General features: G+C 38.1%; 1 protein-coding gene and 1 long non-coding RNA gene across 4 annotated transcripts in view; both read right to left on the bottom strand.

The window, feature by feature from the left end:
* LCLAT1 (lysocardiolipin acyltransferase 1) overlaps positions 1 to 24,093 on the bottom strand; it is a 113,210-nt gene that overhangs the window by 55,671 nt on the left and 33,446 nt on the right. For all 3 annotated transcript variants that reach the window (XM_048298232.1, XM_048298234.1, XM_048298233.1), the window contains 3 exons: positions 19,155 to 19,323; positions 16,815 to 17,013; positions 4,347 to 4,493 (listed from right to left, as the gene is read on the bottom strand). In XM_048298232.1, the coding sequence (XP_048154189.1) occupies positions 4,347 to 4,493; positions 16,815 to 17,013; positions 19,155 to 19,319 (511 nt within the window). In that variant the 5' untranslated portion in view covers positions 19,320 to 19,323. The remainder of the gene's footprint in view (positions 1 to 4,346; positions 4,494 to 16,814; positions 17,014 to 19,154; positions 19,324 to 24,093) is intronic.
* On the bottom strand, positions 8,556 to 10,565 carry LOC125323355. Its single transcript, XR_007202491.1, has 3 exons — positions 10,502 to 10,565; positions 9,058 to 9,062; positions 8,556 to 8,586 (listed from the first exon to the last, which is right to left on the bottom strand). It is a non-coding gene; the product is annotated as an uncharacterized LOC125323355 (long non-coding RNA).

Raw genomic sequence — 24,093 nt, 5'->3', positions numbered from 1 at the left:
AAAATTACTGGAATAGCTGAAAGTCAGCACTTTCTAGAAGCACTCCACTTCAAAATTTCATTTCAAGTAACTGGAGGAAGAAATGATGCTAACACATTTTCTTAATTTTTGAGTCACAGATTTTAAAGAACTTAAATTGCTTTTGCTCCTGAAAAGCTGTGCATAATATTAACAAATCTATTTTTTTAGTAAAATTACATTTTTAGTTTGTGAGCTGAAATTTGATACTAAGTACTACCTTTTCCTTTAATTTCACTTGTATAAAAACCCACTGATAAAAACATGCATGTTTTTCTGTGACTTCAAGTTCTCTCAAATTATATTAGTGCCAGACAGTGAAAGAATAAATGAGTACTCCAAAAGTCTCTCATACTAAATAAATAAACAAAATCCTCATCTATTAGAGGTTTGCATAGAATTTAGAAAGCTGTATTGGCTCACAGTCAGTATTTTAAGAAAAAATTTTTTTTTTCTTAAAAGCAATTTTTCTTACTTGTGCTACTTTCAACCTATTCCATGTTAGAGCAACCCCTACCAGTGCTTCTGATCAATATTTTCTTTGTTCTACCAAAGCACATCACATTTACTACCAAAGTTAAAAATCCAACTGCAGTTGATTGTTACCTTCCATCATTCACATCGCAACACTCCTGCCAAAATCTGAACTCCAGCAAGCTTTCCTACTTGATTTTTAGCTGTTCCTCAAGGAAAAAAGCTCTGTGCAATCACACTCTGTCCACCTGCTTGGTCCCCTTAACTTTTGAAGCTATTGTCCCCTGCAAACAAAGTTTATCAGGGACAAGAGATTCAAAGATAATCCAGCCCAGCAGAAGCTTTAGAAAAAACTGGGTAAAGGGAAGCTTCTGAGAGTACAGATGTGAATAAGGGAGAATCCAGGGTGGGGTCCATGGCTGTTGGTGTGCCAGGGCTCTCAGCACAGCATGCAGAGTCCATTGGGTGACACAGGGACTGGCGAGGGGCAGCCACAGCACACGACGCCTCTTGCCAAGGCAGCGGCAAGAGCTTTGTGAGGAAATGTCACACGGAAGGAAACACACAGAAAAAGGAGCAGGTGGCATGAAGAAAGGACCATGTACAGGGATGCAAACACAAATCCAGAGGAAATGAGGCTTTACCAGGCACAGAGCAACACAGCAACTTTTTTTTTCTGTCACTGCTTTCTGAAGAATTACTACAAACAATCTTGTAAGGAACACCAAGAAAAAAAAAAGAACAGGCAGTATGGTGGGTTGTATTCCAGCTTTCTGGAAGCATGAAACTCATGGTTGCTTTGTTTTCTTCAGGGCTTCAGAAAGTCTGGCTACCTGTTTACCGGCTGAGGGCTTCTTTTTAAGCAATTACAGTAAAATACCTTTGAGCTTTAACCTTCAAGTACTCCAGAGTGAAAAGATGGCCAACCTATCAGAAATAAGTATATAATTATACAATTATTACCTCAGCCCCTATACAATCCCGTCTGCAAATACAGTGTTCAGGGTTCATGGCATTACTATTTCTAAAATTTATTTACGTAGCATCTTCCACTGCAAAGTACTTCACCACCTTAAAGTCAGGCAGTAGCCCATAAATAAATACAGTCTTATTTTACATTTCTTTGAAATCTCATTCTCAAATACCTGAAAATATTATAAAGAGGAGTAAATCTATCATTGTCACATGGCCACTGAGAGGATAAAAAAATGACAGCAGCTGCACAGAGCTGCACAGCAATTCTGCTATTTAGCGATGTAGAATGTTACTTTTCATTTTAAGCACCAGAGGAATTTTGTTTTCAGAAGTAATTAGCAGTTCTGCCATTTGGTCAGAAAACAAGAGTCACTGCCTCTATTTTTGCAAAATGTTCCCTAGAATTTTGAGCAACTGTTCAGAAAAAACCCACAGTTTATTTATTATTCTAAAGGATGGAACATGAGGTTGCAATAGGTCCTAATATGTCAATAATGCAACAGTTCTCTGATAATAATTTCTTCAAAATGTTACATATATTATGTTCTAGCATTCTCATATGGCATAAATTTACTGCTTGGTCAGGATTAGTTTGTCAAGGGATTTTTCCCTGTCTCCTATAATATTTTAAAATATATATGAAGCAATATTTCCTGTGAAGACAATCAGAGAGGGAGAGCTATTTACTTCCACAGAAAAAGTCCCAGGGTTTTGCCTGTCTCTATTCATCCTTTTATGCACAAATGTAATATCAAAGTGGCATTCAATACTTGATGGCAAGTTAAGAGTGGTAAACACAGAACAGTTTATTATGTCAGAAGCCAGCACAGCAGTACCCTACTGTCTTCCCTACCCATCACTCCCTCCTTCCCACCGTTCTGCTTCCTCCAGGGCCGCTCACACCCACCTGTGGTGGTCTCAGCAGAACAGCACAGTTACTGCAGCTTTCCATTGGGCATTGTGAAGTTAAAGAGTATAAAGAGGTATAAAGAGTATAAAGAGGTATAAAGAAGGGTAATCAGAACCACAGAAATATCTTACCAAATGAAAAAAAAACTGTCAACAATCTGCGTTCGAAAATTTCATTAGAATTTTTTTTATATTAAATGAAGAAACTTGTTTCCATGGTATCAACAGCATATAGCTGTTTAGCCTATGTCATTTATATCAGTAACTACAGCACAGAGAAAACCCTGTGTTTCCTTAAGCAGCTCTACATTGAGGTGGGAACATCCTCACCACCAGTCTTTTGGACTCTGCAGCACAAGTACTAACACACTGTGGCTGTCTCAGTCCACAGCCAAATCTTTTTTAAAGCTCCAGTACAAAACTTCCTCAATTCTATAAAAATCTGTTGTCTCTCAGGAATATTAGGTTCTTCTAGAGATTAAAAGGCATACATAATTCATGGAATAAATCACAAGCAATCCAACTCTTTCGGACATCTTGAGATGGAAACACCTGTTCAGAGTATGTGAGTGCTCTAAGGAGGTGTCTCCTGACTCTATGAGATTGCACCTCATAATTATGAGAGCTAGGAGGAGACAGTTCCTCATGAACTCAAAAAAAATATTTGAAGTGAGATAATTTCATAGAATCATAGAATGGTTTGGGTTGGAAGAGACCTTTAAGATCATCTTTTTCCAACCCCCTGCCATGGGCAGGGACACCTTCCACTAGACCAGGTTGCTCAGAGCCCCATCCAACCTAACCTTGAACATTTCCAGAGATGGGGTATCCAGAGCTGCTCTAGGCACCCTGTGCCAGTGCCTCACCACTCTTTCAGTGAAGAAAATTCCATCCTTCTTCCTAACTTCAGATACAAGATAACCAATTCAACAAGAGATATCATGTGAAGCAGTCCAGGAATGTTCAATGAATTTATCCTCTTTTAGGAAGGCTGATCAAGTGATGACAATTCCCTACAGCATGACAGCATCTGAATACTATATACATACCCATTTTAAGGATATTTGGAATACAGAAGAAAAAACAGCAGGATATGCTAGTTATTCTTATACCATGTCTACTACTTACTGATGTGGCTTTGCAATAAAATATGATTTGTGAATATATGCAATAGAAAGTATAGCAAAAATCTTTTAAATAAGCTAAAAGTTAGAAGCTTAATTGCAATTGATTTTCTATTTAAAGATAAGGCTTATCAAATCAGGCATCATGCTGGAGGCATGAACCACCACAGAACATTCATACAGTGTTTTCTTTTATAGACAACTTGAGTTGTCTTCAGCACTGGTTAACAGCTTGCCACTGATGCTGTAAGATACCTGTACTAAGGTAGATATCTGATGAAAAATTAATACAGGATCAAACTCATTACATTTACTCCTATGGTAATCTCAACATTTGTTTTACAGAGTTATTTCCATAATAGAGGCAGATACAGACTGCTTACAGTGCTTACACAGCCTAAGGAACAAGTATCTCCATGTTCCCCTCTTAAAACATTAGGCAAGAAATCAAATAGAATCATAACCCTTTGCAGTCACTCTTTCATAGCTATGAAATTATTTTGTCACAGTAATTCAGGAAATGGGAGCATGCAAGTGATATATTCCAGGTCTTGAAACCTGCTTTTGCTAATGCAGTGCACGTACAGTACTGACCAATAAAAAGCACTGTTAATCATCAGATGCTCTGAAATGTAAGTTATTTCAGGAAGACTGGCAAAGTCTCTCAGTGGAACTACGTTTGTGCCTCTCACATGAATCAGCACATCATTTGAACATTTACTATCATTTCTACTACCCATGAGAACCAAGTCTTGCTCCTGCCTTGGACTTGCTTAAATTCTTTCCATAAACAACAAAGAATTTCTATGTTGAACATACCCTGAGAAGATGATAAATGCAGCCTACCTGTGAGATCAGTTCCTTCTGGAAAGATGAGGAGTTGTAGTGGTTCACGAATGTCACAGAAATAATCCAGCATTTTTTCAAAGTGACTCTTGTCATCTTCCCACTTTCTCTGAATGAAAACAAAGGCTGCAACCTGCATCGCCCAGCCTAAGGTTTAAAAAAATACACCTTTAGCAACATTTCATTCTGATACTTCCACAGTGTCTGTTATTCCAAAGAATTTTATAAATTATGTTAGACACAACATTTTAACTGCTGCCCACCTGCCCTCAACTCTGATTAAGAACACTTGGTTACCTTGTAAAAAGAGTTTTGGATTGGTAAAAAAAAGAATGCATAAATGCATTCAAAATGCAAAACTCAAGTTACCAGAGGAAGAACAGAGTCAATGCTGTCCTGAAAGGAGGTTGTAGCGAGGTGGGGGTTGATCTCTTCTCCCAGGTAACATGCACCGGGACAAGAGGAAATGGCTTTAAGTTGCACCAGGTGTAGACTGGATATTATGAAAAATTTCTTCACGAAAAGGGTTGTCAAGCTAGCCCTGGGAACAAACTACCCAGAGAAGTGTTTGAGTCATCATCCTTGGGAACATTTAAAAGCTTTGTAGATGTGGTGCTCAGGGATGTAGTGCTTAGGGATGTGCTCAGAGTTGATAATCTTCAAGGTCTTTTCCAACCTAAACAATGCTATGATTCTCTGAGGTGAAGCATTTAAAACCAGACAGTATCTGTTCCTTTGAGGGCTTTATTACATATACCTCCTTATAACTTTCATTACTCATAGAAAACACTAAGCTTTTCTTTACATTTGATTATAGAATTTTTAAAAATTATGTATATCTACCTGTTTGTATCAACAAACACAAAGATTTGCAGCCTGCCATCAAACTGACAACATAATGCAGTAAAGTAAGTGAAACTGCTGCTGAGCCTGCAGCTCAGGGTCACACCCCATTATCTTCAGTAAGTATTCTTGGCTCTTTTTGGCACAAGTATATAGTATGCAGCATACCACACAATATTACAAGTTCTGTCCATTAGCTCAGACAGCAGGATAAAAAATCAGGGCTACAGCTCCAGACTGAGATGCTCCCTTCTTAAAAAGGGCTCAGAAGAGCATGACATTGCCTTGCCACTGTACTTGGCGAGCTTGCACCTCATCAGAAAACCTGCAGAGAGATGCTGCACATCAAAGAGAAAACACCACAGCTACCCATTCTCCTCTTTGCTCACCACCATTCTCAAAGCCTGTTTTTCCTTTGCTGGTGACTTACAGCATGTTATTCTTGCCCTTTACTTCAGCTCCTCTTTACGGGATTCCTTTGTATTCTGTTCATAGCAGTATCTCACAAGGACTGTATGCTAGAAAACTACTTATTAAAGTCACTCATTTTTAAATCAGCTTTGTAAGTCACTCCGCCTGGATACATTACATTAACCTGCTGCATTATCTCTCCTGTATTGGTTAGAAATATTAATTGTATTGTTACAGATTTGTGACCTATATCATGGGGCGAATACTTCTAATTTTTAAATCAGTTAAACAGATGGAACATGCATAATTTGCATGCCTTCTGCAATCTGGACCTAATGCATCTCAGATATCCAGATAATCAATGACATTCAGATAACTGAATACTAGAAGCGGTTATATGAATTAAGAAAAGAAATGCCCAGAATGCAGTCTCAGCAAATCTTTTCAAATCTTTTCCCTATATTTGTGAAAACTCTTTGTAAAGGAAACTCAACTTTGACCACAACATTTTATATGCATTTATGTACACATCACATTCCCACACCTGCAGTATCAAGAAGTGTCAGTACAGCTTTATTAACAGAGGCTATCCATGTTTAAACAAATTGTTTGCAGGAAAAAAAATAAAGGTATATTTTACAGTAACTTTAAAATAACTGATGTAATTTAACTATGCTATCTTTTGGCATGTAATCATTTCCTACTGCTACAATACACAGCAGGAAAATGGTGCCAAAGCTGTATTTGAAATTGAACTAATCAGGGCTTCATTTCCACACTAGTATTACATAAAGAGGACATCTTTACATACCAAGTGCTGCCCAAGCATTTGGTTCCTCTAGAAAATACATGGAAATTGCACAAAGCTGCATACAGGGAAGTTCAGATTGGATACTAGGAAAAGGTTCTTTACTGAGAGGGTGGTCAGTCACTGGAAAAGGCTCTCCAGGGAAGTCATCATAGCATCTCACCTGGCAGAGTTCAAAGAGCACCTGACTGATGCTCCTGATCATATGGTTTCATTTTAGGTAGTCCTGCAAGAAGCAGGGAGTTGGACTTGATGGTCCTTATGGGTCCCTTCCAACTTAAGATATTCTATGATACTTCATCTGATATCAAATTCATAAAAATGGACAATGCAAAGGACAAAATCCCTCTGAGCAGAAACAGAGATGTCTTGACCACAGCATTTACAACTGTGAGAATGCAGATGCTCCACAGGACAGAGTGGAAAAATACAGAGATTAGGAAAGTTCTGCTGTGGTTTTGGTGTTTTCCAATCCTTCTTAGTCCTCAGCCCAGACCTTTTTATGTGTTTTACATAGGCAGGACACTACACATAAGTTAGTACATGGAAACCTGTACTGTGCCAAGTACAGGTACCATTTTATTGTGTGGTATCACACATCAGGCCTAAATTATTCAGTCCTTGTGTTCTCATTGCATCAGAGTCTGTAGGCTGAAAGAATGGAAGCAAAAAGCAAAATAAATGCTTACTTAAGGAAGCCTGCTGATACTTTCCCAGGTCAGCAGCTCCTTAGGAGTGATTTTGGACCATAACAAAGGGAATACGGAAAATACTGCCAGATCCCATCCTTTCTCCTACCTTTCTTCATGCAGCACAAGGCTTTAAATTATATCAAAACTTGCACATAAACTCACTCTAGCTATCATTCTTCAATAGCACTGTGAGCATCAAATTATAAACACCTTTAGCTGCTAGCAAAAGATATTGCTTGGGTGACTTGTACTTTACCTGACCAAACTGCATAAAGCAGAGGATATAGTGCAGTAGTTGCCCATTTCTGCTCTAAGTGGTGGTGTTATAGATGGGCTATGAATAATTAAACAGAGGCAGTAATGTAATGACAGTACGATGTCAGGGAAAAGGACTGGGAAAGGAGTTGGGAGGCATCCAGTTTTTAAGATAAACAACAGGTTTGATTTTCTAACCTTTCCAATAAATAACATCCAGTGTTCTGGAAGAATGTGTCTATCTTTAAGTGTTTATCTAATTACATAGAACAGTCCTGAGTGTTCAAATAAGAAGAGATTATCTAACAGATAGATGACTAAGAGTAAAGGACCCAGGTTTCCTCCCGACTTACTCCAGCACAGCACCCAGGGCCAAGCTATTTTACCATCTATGACAGTGGAAAAATTTCCACATTTGCTCATGCTTCAAGGCCTCCAGGCAACAAAACCACGAATTTCTGATTTCTGTAAAGCCCTGGTTCATGCAGCAGTGGGGACAGTGCCTGCTGTTCACGTGTCTCACCATCCCACCAGTGTGAAGTGGGAAAGGAAACCCCACACAGATGTCTGCCTTTGAACAAAGCAAAAGCAGCTCTTGCTTTGATTTCAATTCCAGTGTGTCTGCATTGTGCTGCTGCAGAAACAACACGTAACAAGTCCAAGACATGATGTGGGAGCCAAATGGGAATGCATGGGGAAACAGGAGGAATTCAGTAAATCAATGGGTAGAATGAAAGGTTTTGCTAATCAGTAAGATTTATGAATAAGCAGCAGAAGGCAGTCCCTTCTCATGTGCAGCCTGCAGTGAGATCTGCTGTTCAGTTTAGGTCAACATATTGTTCGACAAAATTAAATATATTTTACTCTTTTTGCACAGCTTTTCTGGTTGTCTAAAAGCTCCTGGACAACAGAAATTTTCCTAACAAAAGCAGCATTTACTTGACTGGGGAAAAACGGCTGCCTTTGGATTTGCAGATTCTTAAGAAATCATCGATGACAAAAACACAGCAGAGAAACAGCAAAGCTAAAGAAACCATAACAATGCACATCTATTTCTTTGCTAAAATAATCTTCTTATAGGAGCCGACATTTTGGATGACTAACATTGCTTGGGAAAGCATACAAAAAGCATCACATTGCACAGCTCTTGTTCAAAATTGCCAAACAGCAGTGCAAAAACCTACCAGAGAGAATAGCTAGCCACATCGACCTTTAAATCAACTTTTCAGAGCTGAAAAATAAACAAGGCGGCTTAAAATCTCTAGGAACACAGACACGGTAATGGTATGTATCCTATCAGGATATAATTCTACACAGAAAAAAAAGTGCTTGCACAAAAAGAAAAGCCAGCTATTGAAACAGAGAGATGTGCTGTTCATCAGAATTCCCTTACTGCCTTGGGGATAAAGCAAACTCCAGCTCATGCAGGTCGAGAATTTGCAGCATTGTATTAAAAATGCTAGCTCCAAGTCTAAAGCTTTTTAAATTCTAAGACCCTGTATTTCTATTTTCCTCACCCCAAAATCCTTTAGAAGAAAACAACACTCAAAGCTGAAATTTCTTGAGTGTGTTTTCATTGCAAAGGTACTTTGGAAGTAAGCAGATACCAAGGATGGATGCGGCAATGAACAAAAGAGAGAAAGAGCTGAGTTGTGCCAAAAAAAAAAATCTTTGTTGGGTTTTGTATCAGAATTTTATATACATAACCTCAGAAATTAGATATCCCCCAAAATGTCACATCTCTAAGAGGGATATTATGGCTGATATTGAAAGCAAACACACACAAACACCCCTAAAGAAAATGGTATCCATGTATGTTACCTGTAGCAATGTAACAACTAATAATACTAAACCCCCTGCAAACAAATTCAACAAATGATTCAAAACTACAGAAACAAGCAGGAAGGTAAAAGGCCCAACTATGGGGTTTGCTATTATATCTATTCATCCTCTCTCTTTTCTTCCACTGCATTATTCACTGGTTTTTCGTAGCATTATCTTGGTCAAAAATAAAAGCCTTACTCGGTGTGCCTGAATTCAACAGGGTTCTGGTCCTGATCAGAGCTTTTGAGGCATCAGGGAACCAGACATCCTGGCTTAATAAGGGAAATCACTTGGAAGCTCATGATCCCACTGTACACAAATAATTGGGCCCATTAACAGTTTGTTACTCCAAGTGTTTTGCTGCATAAAATTACCACAAGGTGACAAGTACGCAGTTCTGAATGTTCCCTGTTTCAAAGATCCATGGGTATTGAAAAGATGCTGGCACATAGAAAATCACACAGGAAGCCAGGGCATAAAGTTACTGTGCATATTCACTGCTGAGTTTTAATCAGTATAGACTGATAAGCATGTTCCTGCAAATTCAATTAGAATTGGGCATTTTGCTGTTGTTCCTATTTCCTAGATAGTTTTATGTCTAAAAGCCCAAAGCAATTTTTTTCCTTTTTTTTATGTTTAATGTAATGGTTTGAGTGCACAAACTAGGAAAATAAAGAAAAAAATGCTTCTTGAAACAATCTTGTAAAGCACAATCTCTGCTCCTGGCAAGTTTTCTTTAAACATGCTCTTTTCCAATAATTTAGTTAATAGGAGTATAATGAATTGAATGATTACTACCTGATTGGGTGAATTCTTTCGAGCAAATTACAAGATAAACTAAGACATAAAATTCACCAATATAAATTCACAGTAGTGTTCCTTGTTTTATAGTGAATCATCTAATTTAGTCTATTTGTTAATTTGATTCCATCTATTTGTGAGGTGTCCATTTAAAAACCACCATGCTTTTGCTACTGCCTTGCCCTATCAGATTCTGAATATTAATCTACATGGGTTTAAAATTATTTTTACAGTCATGTCGAGTTTTTCATATATTTCATATATTTCATACATATACATCCCATGTAGTCTACCATGTATCCTACAGATAATCATCTCTTCCAATGTATGTGAAGCCTAAACCTTTTTTTCCTTGTTCTCATGCATTTGTTTCAGTACCAAATTATTCCAAATTTTATGTCCATTTCAGTCACATTCAAATATTAACACTTTCTGCATTTCCTGTACTCTGCTTCATTCTCTTGTGGAAGAATATAGGATGTGCCAGTACAAACCCCTGCTTTAGCTTATTGTTTACTTACAACACAATAAGAAGCTTCTTCAAACAAGGTTTGCAGTACAAGATTTCCTCGTCAGGACAAGAACAATGCTGTCAACGAGCTAGTCAGATACAGTGGCCTGTGTCTCACCTGTGAAAACACAACTGTGGAACCTTCTAGAAAGAATATTCCATTGAATAATTGGTATCTCGCAGCCAAGGAACACACACAGAGTGTGTGAAAGCATCTGGGAAAAACTCATTACAGTAGTAGCAGGATATGTATGTATATAAAGCATCCAGAGATAGACCATTTTCTTGGAAAGTATTCTTTTAATATTCAGTGCCTTAATTGTGGTTCAGAAGGATGTTATTTGGACACTTCATATTTGAAAATTCATTTCATTTCCTAAATTATGCCATTTTAATAGAATATGGACAATTAGATGATTAACTCTACCATTATATTAGTGCTATTCACAAAATGCTATAAATGTCGTCATGGACTATTAAACTGCTTCAGTTACAGTATCCATCTTAAAATAATACTTTGAATTTTATTTGATTTGATGCACTGTGTAAGATCAGAACAACATAACATCACTCAAAAGTAAAGCAAACTAAAGCAAAGGCTCTGGGATGGCTGGAAAGTTGCTTTTTCTGATGCATTTTAAAAATACATCAATACAGTGAAACAGCACATGAAAACCTAAATATTAAAAGAGGTGAGTCTTGCCCAATACGTATCTAGAGAAAAGCCCCACGTCACTCTAAAATCTCCAAAGACATGAAGAAAACAACCTCCAGTTGTGAGACTGTGAGGAAGAACAAGCAGGCTCTACCGAAGTGTGAGACTCCCCCACAGATGTGTCATCTGAACTGCCAGTCAGGAATGGGGAGAGATTCTACAAATGAAATAGCTCTTCCAAAGGCCTGCATCCTCTTCAGATGCTCCATCTCCTCCATGGAGGGCCGTGCAGGTAACCCAGCCTGAGGAGCTGAGCTGTACAGATGCTGCATAACCCACTGATAACAGCAAAGGAATGCAAGTTGGGAAAACGCACCAACCGAATTCTGCTCTTATTTGTTCTGTGAGCTTGGACAAAACAACCTCTCCCTCTATCACTTATTGTTTATAAAATGGGGAGAATGAAAGAAGTTAGCATCTGATCTCACACTTCTGATGTGCATTTTGGAGAGGCAAAGGGGTAGAGAGCAAATGGAGTCCTTACTACATAGAAAGGATAAGGAAAGTTTAATGGAACACAGGCGAGTTGGCTTTGGTTGTGGGATTTTTTTTTTCCCTGACGGGGTGGGAGAAACTTCTTATGCCTTTGCTGGATAAGACAAGCTGGGAAACAGGCCCCTAAGCTTTTCTTCCTTACAAAAGAAAAAAAATAGCATATAAAGTTACAGCCAACTTAAGCTGCATTTCTGGTGCAAAGTAATAATCCTTCATTCACACTTAAAACTTCTTCAAGAGAGTCTTCACCCGGAAAAACTGGCAGAATAACAATTGTGCTTGCCATTAGAGAGCATACTTTTCAACTTCTACTCTCAAAATCACGTAGGATAACAACTCTATGGTAATTAAGTCTGGCAGCTCGTAATTGAATTGCTAGAAGACAAAACATCACAGCTCCTCAAAATTCTCAGCCTATTTTAATGTAAGATACTTGACACAGGAACTATACTATAAAGTTCAGTAGGCTACAGTTTAAATGTTTTAAACTAATACGCTCTGTTGGTAAGAACTTTAATGTAAATCCAGCTATAGCCTGAACAAAGAAGCTTTATGCTGCAGCATTTCCATCCCTACCTATGGAAGTAGCTGTGGCAGCACGAACACTTCCATGCCAGTATAAATGTGTACAGATCCTCCACAGCACGCTGCTTTAGCTATACTCCAATTGAGTTAAGTGTTAAAATTTTCTAGGCTTAGTGACAACAATATTTTACTTCATGGTAGCTGATCCATCATAGCTGTCGGTGTGCATGCTCTTAGCCCGTGGCAAAGGCAGGATAATTTGAGTTGTTTTGCCCTGCTTCATTGAAAACTAAGATGACTCAAATTACTTTGAGCTTGCTTCAGGCGAGGCTCGCACACTTGGACAGCTATAATGGATCAACTGACGTGTAGTAAAAGATTGGTGGGGCTAAGCCCAGTGCTGAAATAGAGCAAACGTCCTTTTTTTTCCCCTGGTACTTAACTTGAGCCTTTGAGAGCTACAACATGTGAGTGAACAGATGAGTGAAAAACAACTAAAAAGCTCCTACATCTTGCAATCTTCTCTGAGAGCAGTGTTAGCCACAGAATAACTTGAATCCAGAGATAAAGATCTGGACAGTCACTCGGTTATCTTTGCTCCTAACTACTCCAGGCTTGTCAGCTTTGCTTGTTCTCCTCTTTTTTCTTTGTCACCTTGTCTTTTCCTTACCTGTTCCTGTCCCAGTGTGCTTCAACTATAATTCCCTCCTTTAGCAGCCTTAGTGAGCCTTCGCAAAACAGGGAAGTCTTCAAGATATGTCCATCAATGGTGCCTGCAACACCTGCATACTTTACATTTGTACACTGAATTATGATGGTATTTATCTTTTCCATCTGCACTAAGCAAAACTAGAACTAATATTATCTCATGTGGCATCCATGCACTGACATTAGTCCCTCTGGTTACCCTCTCTCACTTTTCCAAAAATTTATCTGATAGCGCTCAAATTAACCCCAAATTTCAATTTATTTTTCACATACATGTTGAGGCACATTTAACCACTACAATTCAAATATTAGTTGAAGCTCATCCAAAACATTTTGTCCATCATTAAAACACATACCTCTTTCCAGTGAAGTCTTACTGGTTATCACAAGAAGACTTTCACAAATGAAACTATTAAGAAAAAATCAAAACTATCTCCTGGTCATTATCTTGTCATCTAACACTGACATCTAACATACCTTGTATGTTCCTTGGTACCTACTAGAACAGTATTCCATAGCACATTCTGAACATGACTGCACCATGATCGGTATCACTTCCAAAACCACTCCTCATTAATTGAGAATAGATGAGAATATTAATTGTTCCTATCCATTACAAGTACTGTAGAGAAGCCCTATCATGTCAGACCATGCAGGAAACTGTCAATGCCATTAGAAATTCTCCTTGAAAACTGATACTGCAGAATGTGTCAGTAGCTTCTGATGATGTCAGATGAGAAACTGCAGCAACAGCCAAGAGCAGAGTAGTGCTCCCTCGAGACACCAGCTTTGGCAAGATGTACTGAAATGCAGCAAGAATGTTTCTGAAATTGAGATTACTGAAACGTAATATCTCTTTTTGAAAACTTTACTGCACCCAATTCATCAAGTCAAAGCTACAGTTCCAGGAAGAAAGGACCATCTGTTTTTCTTTGGACTTCTTTTTTTAAAGCTCACCTTTAATCAATTTTAAGGTTTTTTTCATACACTGGAATGCAAAGAATTAATAACTTAAGAACCAGATAAATGACTCAATGTGTCTCCTTGAAATACTGAATCCTCTGATTTTAATTATAATTAACTAGAAAATAACTGCCTATTTGTAATACAGACTCATTAAATCTGATACCTTTACACTTTTAACCTACAAAAGGGGCCAGAAGAACTCTGGATCTATTTCCATTCCCAGCTTTGCCCTTCACCTATCATATGTGCCATTGGAAAGAGCATAATCTCTCACAGACCTATTTTTACACCCAAATGGGAAACTACTTATGACAACAAACCTGCTATGCTGAGTACAGTAAGGCTTTCAGAAATATGGATATGGAAGATTTGCATTACAAACCTTATCTTAAACATAATTTTAACTTCAATGCTTGTTTAAAAAAAAAAAAAAGCCTTTGAAAGATCACCAAAATATTGCACTGAAAGAAATATGGCATATTCACTCAAATACTTCTGAAACTCCAAGCATGACTACCACTAGGTTAAGATTTATTAGAGGTTACATTTAGCCAGTATATCAAACTTCCCTAATCCTATACACTTGACTATGTACAAATAATCCATATAAATATATGAAAAGATAAAACTGAAAGACATGATGAGAGTAGCTCCTTGAATTTCCACAAATATTATATCTTAAATGACCAACATCTAAATATCAATAACATGCAGTGCACTGAAATTGTCTGGTTGATTTCCAAGTGATCTTCTGGCTTTTACAAGCTCATAAAATGGAACTTTTAGTTAAAAACCACAGGACACAAAAAACAAACCCAAAACCTGATAAACACTTATTAAGGGTCTATCACATAACACAGCAAGGCTGGGAGCAGTAAGTGGGAGAAATTCTACTGTCACTGATGAGATTCAGGGTTGTCCTTTTTAGACACTATTCTCTGCAGTGATCCTGCCCCAACAAACTTCATACAGATTCATCTTTTTCCATCAATCTTCATTTAATCCAAGAGTGCCACTTTCCAACAACACCCTATTTACATGGCTATACAGAATACTTTATTTTTGCAAGAAAATGCCACCCAAACCACAGTCTGACTGAACACAGACACATGCATTTCTAAGGCCTGTTTTTAGATACACTATGATAAAGCAGAAGCCTATCTTTCAGAATTTCAGGACATTATGGCTTCAGTGAAGGATGCAGTTTAGCTGAATTCCCTTCCTGTGACTAATAACCCAACAATAACAGTTTACTGAAAAATAAGCTATAATTCACAAAATTGCAAAGAGAGTCCTCAAAGTCCATGTATTGTGGACCATTCTTGGGGATCTGGCATAAAAATAGTGGTTTATAACACTCCAGACCCAGGTGTCAGCTCTACCACCAGAAATTGTCATCCTGTAATGCAAACAAGAGGAGCAAATGTCTGCCTGCATCATCTCTACATCACAAAGTGGAGTACGAGCCCAGAATTTTGTTAGCAGCTTAAGCTGCTACATCAGAACAAAGATGGCATCGTGGTCTGTCAATATTGACCTGACACAGATCCATCTGCCTGAGCCCACTGATCAAATCTATTAGATGTGCTCAGTTTATGCAGAGAACTAAGAATTGAATTTTTTTAAAAAAAAGTCAATCTGAAGAACTTCTAACACTATTTCAGGAACTAAATTTTACCAAGCATAGCTTAGCATCCAAGCTCCTGGAGCTGATCTTCCAGTTTTATTAGAGGCATCAAAAAGCACACACACAAATGTTTTTTTTAATAACAAAACATATGTTACTTTTGAAGAGAGAAAGCTATGAATCTTCCCCAGTATATGCCTGACTTCATCTTCCACCATTGCTTTAAAAAGTTGCATATGCAGCTGATTCCAAGATTTCAAAACATCTCTGCTGTATAATGAAGATACCTAAATATGCATTTTCTCAATTCCTGTCACATTAAAAGAGATTTGTCTTTTGTCAAGCAAAATTGACCTTAACATTTGGCTGTTAGGGGAAAAAAAGCATATTACCCTGTTGCTGCTCTTACTTAAAGAGGACTGAATGCAACACAATGCAGCAGTGAATGCAATACAATGCAACCACAGGAGAGCTCCTCAGGATGGAATCCTGCCAAAATTATCTGTTCAGATAAATGGCCTGACAAAAGGCAACCATAAATAAGGTTACTTGTTCGACATCATAAAGTTGACGCATATCCTGCCCAAGCTAGTTTTGTATAAAACAGCAAATAAATCTAAGAGATAAATAAAATGCAGAGATGCTTTTATTTCAGATAAGTCTGCCTATTTATTCAGAAACCATTCGTGCAACAATTTTTGGACTATCTGAAGCAATTTCTCTGAATACGTGCAACTCAGATCTGTTTCCAGCCTACATCACTATAAATCCTGATGATTTCACATCCTGCACAGCATATATTGCACAGTCAAGTTCAATTTAAAATTAGTTATTAAAATGAACCATTAACTTTGCAATTGCCTACAGAGCTTTTTTTTTTTAATCTTCACAATAGTATACATTGGATAATGAAGAAAGAAGCTTGATGAGAGCATTTGCAACGTGGGGTGAAATGGCACCCAAACCACAATGCTGAAAGAGACTTTGAAAAACTGAAAATCATTTTTCATCATCTTGAAAAATGCTTTTGGTCTGTAAAGCAGAAATATTTTTACCTACAAGCAACAGCAGCACATGCAGTATCTTTAAAAAGAAATGTTTAGGCATGTAGTCCAGGTGTCCTCTGGAGATTTATGGTTTAATTGCTCCACATGCCACATATTTTACACAAGGTTTTTTTTAAATACTGAAACAGAATTTAAACCTATGTCTTTTAGCAGGTTATGAACTGTGCTGGACATAATTTAAACATACTTTCCTTTCAAATTAAAGGGTTTAGTGACATACCAAATCCCGGAATGCTTTTGAGACTGGATTTGAGACAGATTTTTTCAAGTCTGAGGTAGCTGTATCGCAGCAGGCAGTTCCACAGGAACATCCAGTCCATTCGTGTGCGATGGTTCATGATAATGACACTCTTTTCTCCAGGAACAAATCCATCTCCAGTGACAACCACCTTGGCACCACACACCATTTCCAGCAAGGCCTAGAAATAGTATTGCAGTTTTATGGCTTTACTCCCAGAAGAAAAGCATCACCCCATTAGCAATAAAAATTAATTTGAATTATATAATTTCACTTATTCACTCACATTACAACTGGTAAACAAACTTCTGTTTTCTAATAAAGCAGCCAGCTTTCCTGCAGTAATAGCAGTGTTTAATGGAAGAGGAAACAACAATTAAGCAGCACTTCTTAAAAAGCACTCTATTATCATCACTGCATTAAACTTACCTTTCCATGGTTTTCCAGGAATACTATCATGTAGGAGTATAACTGAGACAGTATGGATTATAACTTGGTAGGTAATCTAAAGAGAGATCGGCTGCACAAATCTATTTCCCCTAAGGTCAGGGTCACTGGCAGCACACTGTCCTACCCAGCCAGCACAGAAAATGAAACCAGCAAAATACCACAGGACCTCTATAGGCCTTAACATAAAAAGGCTTCAAATTACCTCCTTACCCTCTCTTCCCCACTCTTCCTCAAAAGAACTAACACTGGGGATTTAAACAGAGCTCTAGAAAGTAAAACGACTTCTGTTCGTATTTCTGCCAACTCTGTGTGTGCCTAGCATAAGCCAAACTAAACTGGAACAGTTAAGACCCACCTCACTGTCCCATCCTGCTGACTCTCCTAGAAAGGAAATAAAATGTGATAGCAGAGTGAGGAAGGGGGAAATTTCTTACATCACAGAGGTCAGGGTCAGAGTTTCCCTGCTGGAGTCCAACTGGTACAACAGCACTTTATTGTTTGGAGACACAAACCAAGAACCTGCTTCTCCTGACTAAGAATGCAGCAAGTGTAAGAATAGAAAGCTAAGGCAGACAAGGTCCGAGCCTCAAAATGGTTGGATGGAAAATCTTTTTGAGACTCCTTTCTTGAACATAAATCCCCAAGATTCTTAAAAGACAGAATCCTTTTCACAAAGATATTAAAATTGTTTTAGTTTAGCTCTAGTGTGGGCTAAAAAAGTCAAACTTCTAGACTACAAAAGTTATCACAAACTAGTTGTAATAACCCAGAATTATAAAGCCCAGGCAACTAATCAAAGAAAAGACCGGTATTAGATTTTGGGGAGTTTGATATTATGGAAAAATTTGAAGACAAACAGAGAAAGAGTTATTTTGTGACACTATCAGTACTCAGTTAGATTTCACCATGACAAGAAATAACCATCTATTTCCTTTACTGGTGATTACATGTGCCCTCCTAATTTCACTACATTCAGTAATGATAAAAACAACAAGAATTGTAGAATAAGAAACAGCTGAGGCCCCTTTAAAACACACAAGGCAGAAACAGCAAAAACAGAAACTATTTGATATACAATAAGGATAAAGCTTCCTTTATGCCACAAGATATATACTTCTGCACACCAATATGGTATTTTGCTTCAGAAAAAGTTAAACAAACCTCTAATGGCCTAGAGGAACAAAGTCCCCTCACTTTTAGAGAACGGAAGAAGAGACATATCCCATTCACACTGCCTTTCCTTTGGAACTATTCAGGGAAGAGCTTTGTTATTGATTTCCAGACTCATATAGCTATAAAGTTCATGTATTATAAGTGAGGAATACCTAGTTTCTAGGGGAAACTCTTCTTTTTCATCTGAAAACATTTATCTCTAATTCAACTACAGGGGCTAAATTCTAAAATGATTAAGTAACAGAACAGTGAAGGTTGACAACAATGTACCAGACGGGACAATTTTCCTAATAAAAAATACTTGGAGCAGAGTCCAAAGAAAGAGCTTACAAGACAACTCATTTAGGAAGTTTACAGTTTAAAAAACCTCCTTCTGTTTAGTAGTGTTTCACCTACTCTTCTCTGCATCTGACACTGGATGGAGATACCACAAAAAGGCCTTTTCAAGCATAAAATTAACTCACAGCATTAGCTGATATATAAATTAAACTGTGAAAGAGGAGGACTGTAAATAGGCACACGGTTTACAACACTGAGCTAAACTCTAAGTCTCCACAGATAATAAGTGTGTTAGGGCCTGTTTAGACAGAAGCATAAATAGCTTTAAAAACCATAAAATAAAACCCAACGTGTTAGTGAGCAAGCTAAATTGTGGGATTATGGACAATTGCCCAGCCCTTGGCTCAAGCTGCCACTTACCACAGGGAGTGTGAGCCAAGTGGCCACAATGCAGTCGGTGATCCAGCGGTACCAGGCCGGAGAGATAAACATCAAAGGCAGAAAAGGGCCCAGCATGAATATACTTCCAAAGAAACTTCCCAAGAATAGTGCAAGTGCAAAGTACATCCCCTTCCATGACACCATGGCTCTGAAAAACAGAGTTGGCATTACGTTAGAGAGACAAACTGAAAGCAATTACGTAATTCTTCAAGTCTGCAAGCCCGGTTTGAGGTAATTCCTCCTTTTTTCCATGGCTAACAACACAGGACAACAGTAAACACAACCAAAATGTTCTTCTTCCCAAGCAGCAGTAAGAGAAGGACCTTATAAACACAGTGATTTGTAAGGTGAATTGGGATATTAAAGGGGCCATAAAAGTATCAGCTCCATAATAATTTCCTCCCATTACTACAATATGTAGTTCCACTCAAAAACCTTCAGCAAGCTATTTTTATTATCCAAAGGTACAAAAGGGCTATACAACAGAACATCAGCTACATCAAACTTTTTGGCCATTATCTTTGTCTGTGTTGAAATACTAATGTTGCCATTTTCTAAAGACAGGAAACTTTGCTTTTCTATTTCTCCATCACCTTTCTTCTTGCTAAACACACAGCGTGGCAGAAACTCATCTTCCCCATCTAACAACCATCTGCATGTCACCTCCCTCACAAACCACTCAAACCTGACAGGACTGAGCAGTCCTTTCAAACACCAGTTCTCTTCTCATCCCAACAGGGCAGGCAAGCAGTGACTGAAACCTCCCAACCCACCCTGGCTCAGAGCTCATCACTTTTTGTAGTCTGCTGTACTTCAACTGCCCTTATCAGTTATTTTCCAACTTGCTGAACCAAAAAGCCGATAGCTTTTGGGTTTTAAGGCATAGTCTAGACTTGAAATATTTCAGTGTCTGTGCTATCAGCTACACTCTCTTATTACAAATTGAAATGTACAGAACACTGAGCTACTTAGTGCATTATGGCAGAACACTCAGCAATCCTCCAAGCATGTGTAATAGCTACAAGCTTTCACAATTTAGCAACTACTACCAGCTATGACGAAGCGAATGTGGAAACATCAATTCTCTAAATTAGGGCCTAAAAATAGACTGTTTTCATCTATTTAGGACTCAGCCAATTGTTTATAAAATCAAAGGTTAAGCAGAAGTCACTTTTTAGTTACTTTACTGAATTCCTTTTTTTGACAGGCTATTTTAGAAATTCTAAGAGCTCAGATAGACAGGACTTCAGGACAAGAAAAACAGGAAGCTGGTGGGTTTAATTTTAAAATGAGCAATGGAAAAGTAATCCATTAAGCCTTGTGTACTGTAACATACATGATTTATCTCAAGCATGTTTTGTACAATGTCCATAGCAATGATGTTTGCTGAGCAAAGTATTTGAGAGTCAAGAAATGGGAGCGCTACGGTTGATAGCAGATTAAATTTGCCTCTGCTACTTCATGTTGACAAGTAACAAGAAAGTAGCTCCACTCTGAGATATTTCTAGGTTTAAACAATTTTCTAGACTGTATGGTATTTGGAAAAAGGCTGAGACAAGAGGCCATGCAAATTTGTTCATATAAGAAGGATATAGGAAGCTGTATTTAACTTGACTTCTACAGCACAGTAAAACCAGCAACACTGAAAACAAATGTTTGCTGATAGCTGTATCAGAAAGATTTTAACACAAAGAAATTTGAATTCAAACAAATACATATTACTTATATGCTGGAGTACAGAGCTCTCTCCTTTCTGCCAAAAGCAGGAACTAAATAATCACGTCTGCAGATATGCATGCACTAAGTAGGATCAATTCTGACACATCACGGGAACCTTGAAGAGTAAGGCACTAAAGGAAATGTTCCACCTGACTTTTTCTATTTGTTACTGCAAACCTCTCTGGGGAAAGTCCAAGATAAAGGCAGAAGAGGACAAAAAAAACCCCAAACCAAAAACCCAGAAAAAACCAGGAACCAACAGAAAGGGGAGGGCGGGGGAGGAAGCATTAGCTGCAGCAAGACCAGAAGAAAAAGCCTTCTCTTGACATCAAGATTTGAGACCTACTGCAAAAAGCAGCAGACAGAATTAAAATTGTATGGGCTTGATCTAATCAGGCATTTTTTGAGTAACAAATGTATCTAAACAACTGGAAACAGCTTTATGACAGGTAAAACCCACTAGCAGACACAGAACACAAGTTTGTTAGGCTTTAGCCTGGTCCTCTGTGAGGCTCTCAGGGCCATCAGTCAGATGCAGCGGCATTTGCCAGACAGACACCCCGGCTCCAAAAGGCTGCCAGACAACAGGGATGGAGGACATGTTCCAGTTCCAAACACCTGACCCAGGTGCACACAGGTACCCCCAGAGCTAACGAGAGGAGACATTGCTCTGTTATCCTTCTAGACTCTTAGAAAAGCAATGTGGGTCACTTATATAGGGGCTGTCCTTTTCACAGTTTATACTGGTCCTTCCCTCAAATTATTACACACAACCGAAGATCTAAGGAAAAAAACTTTGTTGCATTTTCTGTGAAAGACTGTCTCATAAACACTTTCTTTTGTTTCTTTGTTTTAGATGAAAGTATCTGAGCTTTGGAAAAGACCTGAGGAAGTTCTGAATTTCCTCTTCAACCGGCACCCAGCAGTACTTTTACATTCCGGTGTATATATTACAAGTTATAGTGCATTCCAGTGGGTTAAACACTGTGGTGTTTATTTCTAGACACAAAAGATACCATGTGTGTTTTCAATCAATGCCATTTATCACTCTTAAAGCCACATTTTTAGAGTGATAAATACCACATTTTGCTTATTGCTTCTATATAACACACTCTATATCTTTACACATGCATTTACCTAGGATAACTGATAGACTGTGACTTTGTCTCTGAATTACCTCCACCACAATGAAGGGGAGAAAGGGAGAAAGTTTCAGCAGATCCAGCTGGGAGTGCAGTGCACAAGTTTGTAAGGGTTGAGGATGCAAGTTTGGCACAGCTGCGCCAGGCCAGGCTCTGCACACCCAGGCTCTTGTACCCAGTTTATCATTCCACACCCCTACCACCAAAGACAAGAAGGAACTGACTCTATTTTCATCTTTTTGCATTCCTCAGCCCTTAAATACCTACCTTAGAAAAAAACTAAGATATGTCAGCCATCCCAAATCTAACATCTGCATTCAACAAGTAACAGCTACAAATCAATGCAAAATACATGCCTGTAACCTCGAAACATGATTAAAAACCAGCCAAAGAAGGGAGTACTTAATAAGGACTTGGAAAATGATCTAAAACAAATGTGAAAAATCTCAAAACAAAGAAAATTGGAGCTTACTCATGTCAGAGATTAGACACCCAAGAAATGAATTACAGGATTTGACAGGAAGCCTGAATAGAACCCAAGCATTTTCAACGTACAGAACTATTCTCTTACTGCTGCTGACAACTACCTCTTTCTAATGCAGCAATCACCCTCAACACTGGATTTAGAATGTAGGATGGCCTTTATGCATCTTAAAGCCACTTTCCACTAGTTGTGTGGGTCAGAGTTGCAGGGAGACAATCAAAAGTATTTTACAATTCAGACTGAAAGCTGCAAACAGTGATAAAGACAGCACCCTCATACTGGGCTTGTAGTTCTTCATCTATTTCATGGCAGAACTCCAAGTTATTGGGGTACTGTACTTCACATGTTCTTGTTGCCATAGCAGAAGGAAAACATGCTCTGTCTCCAGGTAACTGGAAACAATAATTCTTTAAATACAATTTTTGCTTTCTATTTCAGTTAATTTGAAAAATTCTTGGCCACAAGGGGAGAAAATACTTTCCCAAACAGTTTTTGTAAACGTCATTTTTATTAGAATATTTACTTGAAATTATTTTGATATTCTATGCAAACAAAACGTTTGCATAGTAACATAAAGCAAAGGTACCTTCTTGTGATCGGATTTTGGCTTTTGTTTAACATCTAAATGCTTTTATTGAAGGTACAGCTGAAATGACAGACAAACCACAGCTTAATGTGATGATGATGATTTCAAAAGGTTTTAAGCAGCCTGTTCTCTACAAAAAACCTTTTCTTCACAACTGCTTCAGTGGTTTGTAAGTGGGCAAAGGATGCAAAATAAGTTTATCTGATAAGAAACAAAGAACTTCTAAACTTAGAGATCTAGAAGTTTCAGAATTGTCAAGACTCACCACACGATTCACCTTTCCTTAACAGCTCCTAGCTAATTCGAAGTTCTTGTACAAACAGGTTAATTCATCTTCCAGGTTCAATGTAATTTAGCCTCAGCATAGCATTGAGCAACACTACCTGACAAACAGAGCCAGCTGCCTGATAACTAGAGAAATTTTCAAGCACTTAGTACTATGAAGTGAGCAAATCAGGTTTTATTACACCATTGAAAAAATAAATTCTCTTCAGTGCCAATAAAACAACAGTGTATGATCACTGGTCAGCACGTTTCCATTCAATCAGCACGGGCAATAAAACTATTCATTACTCTTAAAAAACTGAATGGGGAATACTAGGAAGTGGATTTAATGCTTCTTCCAGAAGAAAAGGTAAACATCTTCAACTAAAATCCAGCAGAAACTCACACAGACAGCCAGTGATGCCTCTTCTCTAAGAGTTCTGCAAAGAAAGCCAGCACTTAACTATGAACTGACTTAACTTCTACATTTCCTCCAAGCAGGGCACGTGAAACAGGTGAGCTGGAAATTCCAGCTCCAAGATTCAATTTTGCATTCGGAAACATAATTTCCAAATCAGAAGATGCAATTTTCAAAACAATTTTTAAAACCTTTGATCGGGGTGATGTAAATAGAAGCTCCAGGAGGTGGGCAAGAGGGGAACAAAATTTGCCAACTACTTAGTAGTCCATTAAACAAACCAGCAAAAGAATGACCCAAACTTA

The sequence above is a fragment of the Corvus hawaiiensis genome, chromosome 3, assembly GCF_020740725.1.
Source record: "Corvus hawaiiensis isolate bCorHaw1 chromosome 3, bCorHaw1.pri.cur, whole genome shotgun sequence".
In the NCBI taxonomy this organism is placed as follows: domain Eukaryota; kingdom Metazoa; phylum Chordata; class Aves; order Passeriformes; family Corvidae; genus Corvus; species Corvus hawaiiensis.
This window is presented reverse-complemented; position numbering and strand designations above follow the sequence as displayed.